This window comes from Carassius gibelio, chromosome B22 (assembly GCF_023724105.1).
Source record: "Carassius gibelio isolate Cgi1373 ecotype wild population from Czech Republic chromosome B22, carGib1.2-hapl.c, whole genome shotgun sequence".
Taxonomy (NCBI): Eukaryota; Metazoa; Chordata; class Actinopteri; order Cypriniformes; family Cyprinidae; genus Carassius; species Carassius gibelio.
The window spans coordinates 39,103,908-39,115,939 of NC_068417.1; the positions used below are offsets into that span (position 1 = coordinate 39,103,908).

General features: G+C 36.2%; 1 protein-coding gene and 1 non-coding gene across 2 annotated transcripts; both read right to left on the reverse strand.

The window, feature by feature from the left end:
* Nucleotides 1-10: 10 nt before the first annotated feature.
* LOC127986886 (piggyBac transposable element-derived protein 3-like) lies at nucleotides 11-1,333 on the reverse strand. Its single transcript, XM_052589143.1, has one exon. It carries the CDS (start codon nucleotides 1,331-1,333, stop codon nucleotides 11-13), a length of 1,323 nt encoding a protein of 440 aa, XP_052445103.1.
* A 6,833-nt stretch (nucleotides 1,334-8,166) lies between these two features.
* On the reverse strand, nucleotides 8,167-8,285 carry LOC128005116 (5S ribosomal RNA). Its single transcript, XR_008177780.1, has one exon. It is a non-coding gene; the product is annotated as a 5S ribosomal RNA (ribosomal RNA).
* Between the last annotated feature and the right edge of the window lie 3,747 nt (nucleotides 8,286-12,032).

The following is a 12,032-nucleotide window of genomic DNA, read 5'->3' on the forward strand; positions in this document are numbered from 1 at the left end:
ATACTGAATACTAAAAGCATTTTGCAGTAAGAATAAATGTGTGTAACTGAAGCATAATGACACATTCCTTGTCCAGGTTGTCGACACCTCCTTTGCAGCGGTTGTAGTCTGTAATGATCACTGGCTTCTTTTTTTCAGTGTCGCTCACAGCTGGCTCGCGGTGCTTGGTGCTAAGGAGCAGCACATTCTTCCCTCGTTTGGGTACGTAAGACACAGCTGTGTGCGTCTTAGTAAAAGCAAAGAGGGAGGACAGAAGTGCTCTATGCTTTATTTGCAGCAGCTGTGGGGGAAGCTCTGGCTTGTTCCTGTGAATTGTGCCAACTAGGGCCATCTTCCTCTTTAGAAGCTCCTCCGCCAGTCCATAGGAGGTGAAAAAATTGTCGCAGGTCACAGTGTTCCCCTGGAGCCCCTCCGTCATTTCCAGAATGACCCTTTTTCCTTGGTTCACCTCCGCAGGACTTCCAGGAGACTTCCCCGTGTAAATTTGCAACTTCCATGCATAGGATGTGGTGACATCACAGGTGACCCAAATTTTTATGCCATACTTGGCAGGCTTGCTGGGCATGTACTGGCGAAATCTGCATCTGCCTTTGAAAGGGACGAGCTGCTCATCCACACAGACATCCTGGCCTGGGTTGAACAGCAGGGGAAGGCGATGTGTCCACTTCTCCCAGATGGTCCGAAATGCAGCCAGCTTGTCATGCATGTAACGTGCAGGTCGTGTCATCCTATCATCGAACCTCAGGGTGGAGCTCAGGAGCTTGAATTTACGGTGGGACATGGTGGCTCGGAAAATGGAACGTCCGTTTTCCACATCCCACAGGCTTCTTGTTGATTCATTTCGGGACTTGTACACGCCAGCCAGAATCAGCAGCCCGATGTATGCCTGAATGTCAGTGGAATCGAAATCAATCCAATCTGTCACAAAACGCCTCCCGTGTAAATTAGTGTTCTCCAGAAGAAGCTGAATGATTTCTTCGGTGATGAAGAGGTCGAAGCAGGACTGCAAAGTTGTGATGCGGGCAGTTGCATAGTGTGTGGGACCCGGGGTCATACCCTTGGCAGGATTGTAGCGCAGCGTCTCAGTGTGAGTGGAAGACCAGAGAATCTGCCCATTTTTTGAAATCCACTGAAGATCTGCAGTCTCTTCTGTGTCCTCGCTCTCAGTGCTTTCATCAGAGGAACAAGAGCTATCAGAGTCAGACTCTAATGCAAACTTGACTTCATCTTCTGAAGTCAACTCTTCATCCTCACTTTCACATGTAGCCGGGTGCTCACTGTTGGTGGCCACAACTAGATCCAGAGCTTCCCTTGCTGTGAAACGTCTCTTCATCTTGCAAACTACGAAATGACAATGCCCTCAAGCCACTGATATTTATAGGTTTGGCTGTGAAAGCACCTGTCTCAACTAAAATCTACCAGACAAAACAATCACCATTTTCTCGAGGTGAAAACAAAAACAAGGTTTTGAGGGGCTTCTGAACTACTACATCAAAATCAAGCTCACCTTTTATCTTTGAACAAAAATAATAACAAATGAAAAAGTGCAAACAAGTAATAAGAAATGTGTTTGAATGAAAAAAAATCTTCAAAGCTCTTCAAAACTTTTTGACTTTATTCAGTTTTCGCATGAGAGGGTCTATGACTCTGTATGACTTATTTACATGAGGTGGGATTTGTGATTTCCAGTACAATATATATATATTTTCATTCAAACTGTTCACACACACACACAACATTTTCAGTACACACATACAAACCACACTCTGACATCCATACCAACACACCCACACTATTATAGCTTCATAAAATATCTAATTGGCTCTATAATATGCATAAGCCGAAAACAGCCGTAAACAACAATAAAGCGATAATTTTCTTTATATGCCAAACCTGAAAAAATGGCACCATCTGGTAAAAAAAATAGTAAAAATTTAAATTTTGAAGCCTTGCCAACAGAATGAAAGCCTGTTAACAAAGATTGCGTCATTTTATAGTTGAATGGCACCGGGATTAAAAATAGCAGATTTAATGGGTTTCAATGGGGACATTTTTGTCCAAAAGGTCCTGAGAGGAAGTATTTTGTGTACCTAGTAGAAAATAGATTTTTTAAAGGAAATGAAGGTGAAATATTAAAAATACACACCTGTGGCAACTTTTATGCAGTTAGCATTAACACAGGCAAAGTTATAAAAAAAAAAAAAACTGAAAAAGCCAAAAATGTCCTCAAGGATGCACAAGGGTTAAAAAACTCTTCCACTTTCTGGCAACTTCCACATTAAATCATTTATAACACAACAATCTTTTGGGGTAAAAACATCATAATAAGAGTCTAAATTCTTTACACCTTTAAAGTACACATACAGTTTTTCAATATATAATTCTGTTTTTCTTTTAAACACACTCCAAACATCCAACACAATTTTTTCCTTTTTAGCCACAGTTCTTCTGTCCCATATTGCACTTTTCATTAGCATTACACACAGATTAATGAAACTTTTGTTTTTACACTTTTTTTCCCAACCAAACATCACAACTCTGTTCCATTCCATTACATTTTCATCCCACATCTTTAATTAAACATTTACATTTCCTTAAAAAATCCTCTAGCTCTCTACAATGTAAAAACATATGTAAAATCCCCTCTTCCTGTTCCTGGCACACTTTACACAGAGCATTTTCTTCCATTCCTATTTTATTTAAAATAACATCAGTAAAAACCACTTTATGCCTTATAAAATACTCCAAACATTCCAATTTTGTTTCCACACATTTCCCCATCATGTTTCTCCATATTTACTCTTTTTTTAAATCTTTGAATTTCTGCACCCAGTATCCATTTACAATCAGCTCTTTAAAAACATCATCTCTAAAAGCACAATAAATCATTGTCACAGTACATTCCTTAAAATCATACAGTTTTTCCCCTAATTTCACATTAATACATTTCTCTTTTGGTTCTCCTTCCATACTTTCTATTCTTTTAATCCACTCTTTAGGTATTGCATTTTTAATGATTTCATATTTATTTTTTATTTCTTGTTCACTGTAATCTTCTTTTGCCTCTTCCATTGCATCCACAATACATTGTGTCAGTAAAAATCCTTCTTTAAATTCATATAAAACATCTCTCACTCTTGTTATCCCCACATCCATCCATTTCTTTAAAAACAATTCTTTGTCTTGTTTTAAAATGTTTTTGTTTAAAAACAGAGGTTGATTTAAAATGTTTTCTCTCCCATGTGGATCATACTCTACTTTGTCTAAAAATTTTCCCCAGGCACTAAACATTTCCCTATAAAACTCTGGTAAGCACTCTGTCATCCAATTCTTAGTTTTGATCCATAAAATCCCATCCCCCATGTTAAAATCCCCACATTTGTTTAAAAAATATTCCATTGTCTTTTTCCATGCTGTTTTGTGACCATCATCTAGATATTTTTTTACTATTTTAACTCTTAAGCTATTTTTTCTCTGTTCAACATCAATTAATCCCATCCCTCCTTTCCCTACTTCTCCTATTAATGTACTATATGCAATTCTTGACGGTTTACTATTCCATAAAAAATAAAAAAAAAACATTTTTTCAACCTTTTCTCCACCCACATTGGCATAGCAGTCACATATAAAACATACCACAACTTTGACACCATTAACACATTTAAAATTAAAACCTTCCCTTTTAAACTTAAAGTCCTCAATTTCCAAAAATTGAACCTTCTTTCAATTCCTCCTACTATTTCTTCCCACATTTTTTTTTTTAACATTCCTTTCGTCTTTTCCCATTAGAACACCTAAAATCCTTATTTCTTTTGTTTCTTTAAAATTAAAATAATCAGTTAAAACATTTACTCCTCCAAATCTCACATATGTTGTTTTTTCTTCATTTAACTTGCCTCCTGATCCCCTACAAAACATCTGTACTACTTCCATTACTTTATTAACACTCTCTATATCCTTAACTATTATTGTTGTATCGTCTGCATATTGAAATATTTTTTCATTTCCCCCACTTCCTTCAATGTTTATCCCTCTTATGTCTTCATCTATTTTAACAACTAATCCCAATGGTTCTGCAAAATAATATAAAAGCGCTGATAAAGGACATCCTTGTCTTATTGACCTAGTAATTTTAAAACATTCTGTTAAAAAACCGTTACACTGTATTCTTGTTATTGCTCCCCTGTATAAAATTGTAATCCACTTGACAAAATTATCCCCAAACCCGTACCTTCTTAAAATTCCAAATAAATAATCATGCTCCACTCTATCAAAGGCCTTTTCAAAATCCAAACTAATAACATATCCTTTTTTGTTTTTTTCTTTCATATATCTTATTCTATCTATTAAACTTAAAGTTGTATCCGCTATATCTTTCCCTTTTACTCCATACACTTGGTTTGTTTTAATTATGGTTGGTATTACCTCTTTCAATCTATTGGCTAAAACTTTTGTTAAAATTTTCAGATCTGTATTCAGCATTGTAATTGGTCTATAATTTTTTAGGTCTACTTTATCTCCTTTTCTTTTATATATCAACTTTATTAATCCCATCCCCATTCTCTGATTCATTTCCTCTTTTTTAAAAATGTCTTCATATACTTCTTTTAAAATACTGGTTAAAAAATCTTTAAAAACTATATAAAATTCACTCCCCAAACCATCTATACCTGGACTTTTATTTTTGTTCAATTCACTTATTGCTCTTTTTACCTCTTCTTCCCTTATCTCTTCATCACACTCTTTTTTGTCTACTTCTCCTACTGTTGTTTTTATTTGATTTAGTAACTCCAATTTCTCTTCTTCTTTCAACTCTCAGTACTAAACAGAATTTCATAATAAGCTTTTACTTCTTTTAATATTTCCTCATTTGTTTCCACCACTACACCATTTTTCCCTCTTGTTTCTTTAATCATTCCAGCTTTCCCTCTTATTTTTTCTAGATCAAAGAAAAACTTTGTACATTTTTCACCCTCCACAGTATATTTAGCTTTACTCCTTAGTCTTGCACCTTCATATTTTTCCTCTTCCATGTCTTTCAATAATCCCTCCAATTCTTTTATTTTTTGTATATCTTTTTACCATTCTCATTTAATTCATTTTCCAATTTTTCTCTTATTTCTCTCTCCTTCTTCCTCTTACACATCTGTATCAATTTGCAATACTTTATCGTGAATTTTTTTTACTAAATATTTAACATTTTCCCACCATATCCTTTTATCTTCACTGTACATTTCATTCTCCTTTTCTTTTTTAATTATTTCTTTAATACTTAACACATATTCCTCATTCTTCAAAACCTCTACATTTAAAACCCATACACCCGGCCCTCTTTTCAATGAACTCCAGTCTACTTGTATAAAAAGTGGTTTATGGTCACTTAAGCTTGATTCCACATATTTAATGTTACCGATAAAACCTTCAATGTTCCTTGTACATAAAATAAAATCAATTCTTGTTTTACACATAAAATTCCCTACTAATTGCCTCCTTGAATATTCTTTCTTTTTTCATTTCTTTCTCTCCATACATCAATCATATTATTTTCTTCCATTAATAATTTCAGTTCCTTTCTTCCTTTATCATTTTTAAAAACCATTCCCTCACCAATTTCTAATTTACTGAAAACAGTATTAAAATCACCCATCATAATAACTTCTTTATGCTTTTTTAAAAAATCTCTTAATACATTAAAATATTCCTTCTTTTCGCTCTCTACAGTCGGTGCATGAATATTAACTACAATAATTTTTTTCTCCTCATACTCCATTTCAACCGCAATACATTTCCCATCTATGTCATTATATATTGTTTTACATGATACCCCACAGTTTTCTTTTATTAAAATCGCAACTCCTCTTCCCAGCCTCCCATCACCATTGTTATAAAAAATCTCTCCACTCCACCTTTTCCTTATTTCAGTCATGTACTCTTCCCTCCAGTTAGTTTCTTGTAATAAAATCACATCCTCTCCTTTACACATTTCTTTCACTTTTTCAAATATTCCTACGTTCGAAAGCCCTCTAGCATTAAAAGTAACAATTCTTAAAAGCATAAAACATATAAAAACATGCATAAAACCCATAAACTCAGTCCATCTCCTCCACACCCTTTAGCAGCTCATACTTATTTGCACACACAATCCCATCTTCTTTAAGCATTCTTTTTCTTGCAGTATCAAGATTAGGTATTACCTTTACAGATCTTCTTCTTTTTGATGATTTCCCCTGCGTCTCCTCATTTTCTTTTCCTTGTTCACACTCTTTTGTAGCATCATTAATTTCTATCGCGTCCATCTCCTTTTGCACACTGTCCGTCACATCCATCGGTGTACATTAAATTCCCTCCTGTTGTGCATCACTCAGTACTTTATTCCTTTCATCAACCAGTTCCACATTATCCAAAGCATTTTGCAAGCTGTCTGTCAAATCCATCTGTGTCCAAATTCCCCCATCCTGTTGTGTTTGAATGATTGGTTCGGTACACTCTTTCTGTTGTTCTATATCCTTATTTAATTCCAGTCCTTCACCACGTACCCTTTCTCCAACGTCTCGCTGCTCGTTGTCTCTTTCATGCACCTGCCTGCCCACCTGCTGCTGCTCCTCCTCCTCACCCTGCATCCAACACTCACACTTATTTAAAACCAAATTGCACTCCGGGCACGTCACAGCATTGCAGTTTCTCACGAAGTGGCCTCTTTCCTCGCATTTATGGCACTTAAACTCCGGGCAGTCCTTCACCACATGATCTGGGCTCATGCACAGCCGACAAGTCTTCACCTGATGGCTGTGCATCACCCGAAAGTATTGTGGACCCTCTGCCGTTTCTATTTTTGTGCTGTATGGTAGGGAGGCCACCTCCTTCGGAAACCGCGCCTTTACATATCTTGTCCCATCCTCGATGCTGGTGCCCGGATAAACACGCCGCTTTATTTTTGAAATTGGGGAAACCCCCCAAACCTCCAGTTTATTTAAAATCTCTTCATCAGCAAGGTAGACGGGCAGATGCATGAAAGAGACAACATAATCTCTGTTTTGCAGTTTCTTTATCTCACAGTTCACTCCTTTAATTAACAATCCCTCAGTCAGTTCATCACAAGTTTCTTCTTTTTCCATTGTCAGTTCATATTCCTTTCCTTGTCTTGGCCTCAGTGCTAAGATTTTACCATATCCACATTTGTCCGTCACCACTTTAATAATATCCACAGCTCTCACCTCACTTACATTCTCCACATTCACAATCACAGTCGCCTCCTTTAAGTATTTCCTTTCACCAATTGTATATCTTGCATCTTGATTTTTACCGCGTCCTGCTCGTTGTCGATACTCCAGTCCAGTGTCGTTTGCCATGCGTCTCTCTCCAGCCAGTCCAGTGTTGTTTGCCATGCGTCGCTCTCCAGCCAGTCCAGTGTTGTTTGCCATGCGTCTCTCTCCAGCCAGTCCGGTGTCGTTTGCCAAGTGTCTCTCTCCAGCCAGTCCAGTGTCGTTTGCCATGCTTGTCTCTCCAGCCAGTCCGGTGTCCTTTGCCATGCGTCTCTCTCCAGCCAGTCCAGTGTCGTTTGCCAATAATCCATCCATTGTACAAAAAAATTAGCCACCCTCCAGCCAGCAAGATGCTGCTGTTAGGTGGTTTAAAACTGAAAAACCACACAAAAAATAAACTAAAAGTCCAAAAACAACTCACAAAACAAACACTAACAGAAAAATCAAAATGGAGGAGAGCCTTCCTCTCCCAACTGCAGCCAACACTTCCTGTAGCTCTCTAGCGCTCTCAGGTTGGTATGGCCGTAAGCGAAAACAACTGCAGAGAGAGGGCTATTTAAAGACCAGCCAATCTAATCGCCAGTACATTATATAAGTAGGAAAGAAAACCCAAAAGCTTAAAGCACCTGGTATTCCTAGGCAGTCTCTCATCAAAGTACTAACCAGACCTAAACCTGCTAAGATTCAGATATCGGGCATTGACGCTTTCTTTTTTTTTTTTTTTTTTTAAATGAAAGATTATTATATAATTCGTGAAATTTTCCAAAAGATTAAAGCACCTGGTATTCCCAGGCAGTCTCCCATCCATGTACTAACCAGGCCCAAACCTGCTAATATTCAGAGATCGGGCATTGACTATATTTTTTGGCAAAATTATTATATACTAAGTGAAAAATGTCCAAAAAGCTTACAGCACCTGGTATTCTCAGGCGGTCTCCCATCCAAGTACTAACCAGGCCAAAACCTGCTTAGCTTCCGAGATCAGACGAGATTGGGCATAGCCAGGTTGGTATGGCCGTAAGCGAAGACTGCTGCAAAGAGATGGCTATTTAAAGACCAGCCAATCTAATCGCCAGTACATTATATAAGTAGGAAAGAAAACCCAAAAGCTTAAAGCACCTGGTATTCCTAGGCAGTCTCTCATCAAAGTACTAACCAGACCTAAACCTGCTAAGATTCAGATATCGGGCATTGACTCTATTATTTGGCAAAATTATTATATACTAAGTGAAAAATGTCCAAAAAGCTTACAGCACCTGGTATTCCCTGGCGGTCTCCCATCCAAGTACTAACCAGACCTAAACCTGCTAAGATTCAGAGATCGGGCATTGACTCTTTTTTTTTTAAATGAAAGATTATTATATAATTCGTGAAATTTTCCAAAAAGATTAAAGCACCTGGTATTCCCAGGCAGTCTCCCATCCATGTACTAACCAGGCCCAAACCTGCTAATATTCAGAGATCGGGCATTGACTCTATTTTTTGGCAGAATTATTATATACTAAGTGAAAAATGTCCAAAAAGCTTACAGCACCTGGTATTCCCAGGCGGTCTGGTATTCCCAGGCGGTCTCCCATCCAAGTACTAACCAGGCCCAAACCTGCTTAGCTTCCGAGATCAGACGAGATCGGGCATAGCCTTTTTTTTTTTTTTTTTTTTTTTTTATTAAAGAAATTGTTCAATTCAAACATACATATCAAATTTTAACATACAAAGGTACATAATATGCTTTCTTTAACATAGACACTCCTAAAGTTTTGGGCTGTCAGACATCTTACAAATTATAACTAAAAAACACTCATTCCATTGTTTAGTCTTTTAAAAATGACAATTCCATCCCCAGGTCATTTAAAATCTTTAAGACCTCCTGAGTAAAAACATAATTAAAAAGATTCATTGTTCCCTCCAACTTAAAGTAATAAAACAGACATTCAACATATTTCTCAACTTTTCTCCTAAACATTCCCCACACATCAATTAAAACATTTTCTTTTTTCACCACTACTCTTCTTTCCCATACCGCACTTTTCATCAACATCACAAGTAAATTAATGATCTTCTTGTTTTTACAATTTTCATTAATTCCCAACATGAACACCTTTTCCCACTCAAATTCCCCAATTTCAACTCCTCTCAAAATTAAAATCATGTTTTTACATCTCTCATTAAAAACTTTCAGCTCATCACAATATAAAAACAAGTGTAAAAACCCTTCATCTGCATCTTGGCATACTTTACATGTTGCACTTTCCTCCATCCCAATTTTGTTTAAAATCACATCTGTGAATACTGCTTTGTTCCTGATAAAATACTCCATATTCTCCAGTTTCGTCTGTACAATTTTACCATTCATGTTCCCCCATATATTCTCTTCTTTTACATCATTGAACAACCATATCCAGTATTTAGTTTACAACAGGTTTCTTAAAAACAGTATCTCTAAAAACACAATAAAACATTTTTACAGTACATTCATTAAAAGCACACAGTTTTTCCCCTAGCCTCACATACACATCTTTCCCAGGTTTCTCTTCTTCCATGTTGTCAATTCTGTTTATCCACTCTTGAGGTATTGCATTCTTAATTACGTCATACTTGTTTGTTATCTCTCGTCTGCTATAATCCTCTTTTGCCTCCTCCATCACATCCACAATGTATTGCACTGGTAAAAACCCCTCTTTGAATTCATATAAAACATCTCTGACTTTCGTGATTCCCACATCCCACCACTTCTTAAAAAAAACCTCCTTCCCTTGACTTAAAATGCCGTTGTTTAAGAATAAAGGCTGATTTAAAATGCTCTCTCTGCCTTGTGGCTTAAAATGCACATTCGTTAAAAATTTGCCCCATGCCCCCATCAGTTCTTTATAAAAATCTGGCAGCCCCTCCGTCATCCATTTTTTAACTTTCATCCATAAAATGTTGTCCCCCAAATTAAAATTACTACACTTACTTAAAAAATGCCCCATTGTTCTCTTCCATGCCACTTCGTTTTCTTCATCCAAGTACTTTTTTATTATTTTCACTCTCAAGCTGTTCTTTCTTTGCTCCACATCCATTAACCCCAGTCCTCCCTTCTTCACTGCTCCTATTAAAGTGTTGTATGCTATTCTTGGTGGCTTCCCTTCCCATAAAAAATCTAAAAAACATTTTTTCAGCCTTTTTTCTACCCACAACGGCATAGATGACACATATAAAATATACCACAATTTCGAAACCATTAAAACATTAAGAACTAAAACCTTCCCTTTCAAAGTTAATGTTCTCATTCTCCAAAAATTCAATCTTCTTTCAATCCCTCCTAAAGCTTCTTCCCACATAGTTTCATCTGCTTTCTTTTCATCCCTCCCCATTAAAACACCTAAAATCTTCATTTCTTTAGTTTCCTTAAAGGTAAAATGTTCTGTTAAAACCGGTGCCCCTCCAAATCTCATATACAGCGTTTTGTCCTCATTTACTTTAGCTCCTGATCCCCTACAATACTTTTGTACAATTTTAATTGCATTTTCCACACTCTTCAGATCCTTTAACAATAATGTTGTGTCATCCGCGTACTGAAAAATTTTACATTCCCCTCCCTCGATGCCTATGCCTTTTATCCCCTCTCCATGTTTTACAGCCAATCCCAAAGGTTCTGCAACTAAAGAATATAAAAGAGCTGACAACGGACATCCTTGTCTTATCGATCTAGTAATTTTAAAACACTGTGTTAAAAACCCATTACATTTAATTTTTGTTATTGCGCCTTTGTATAAAATCCTAATCCATTTCATAAAATTCTCTCCAAAACCAAAACTTTTTAAAACATCAAATAAAAAACCATGCTCCACCCTGTCAAAAGCTTTCTCAAAATCTAAACTGATAATAAACCCATCTTTATTGCTATCATGTATGTATCTTATCATATCCTTTATACTAATAGTTGTATCTGCTATGTCTCTCCCTTTCACTCCATACACTTGGTTAGTTTTAATTATACTCGGCATGACTTCTTTCAATCTGTTGGCTAAAATTTTAGATAAAATCTTTAAATCAGTATTTAGCATTGTAATCGGTCTATAGTTCTTTAAATCTGTCTTCTCTCCTTTTCTCTTGTATATCAATTTCATTAAACCCATTCCCATTCTTTGATTTAATTCTCCTTTCTTAAACACCTCTACATATACTTCTTTTAAAATGCTAGTTAAAAAAATCTTTAAAAACTATATAAAATTCACTCCCCAAACCATCTACACCTGGACTTTTCTATTTGTTTAATTCACTTATTGCTCTTTTAATCTCTTCTTCTCTAATCTCTTCATCACACTCTTTTTTGTCTAGTTCTCCTACTGTTGTTTTTATTTGCCTCAGTAACTCCAGTTTCTCTTCTTCCCCCACCCCCTCAGTACTAAACAGGTTTTCATAGTATGCCTTTATTTCTTTTAATATTTCCTCATTAGTTTCCACAACTACACCATTTTTCCCTCTTATTTCTTTAATCATACCAGCCTTCCCTCTTATTTTTTCTAAATCAAAAAAAAACTTTGTACATTTTTCACCCTCCACAGTATATTTAGCTTTACTTCTTAGTCTTGCGCCTTCATATTTTTCCTCTTCCATTTCTTTCAATATTCCCTCCAATTCTTTTATTTTTTGTATATCTTTCCCATTCTCATTTAATTCTTTTTCCAATTTTTCTCTTATTTCTCTCTCCTTCTTCCTCTTACTTCTCTGTATTAATTTACTGTACTTTATTGTGAATTTTTTAACTAAATATTTAACATTTTCCCA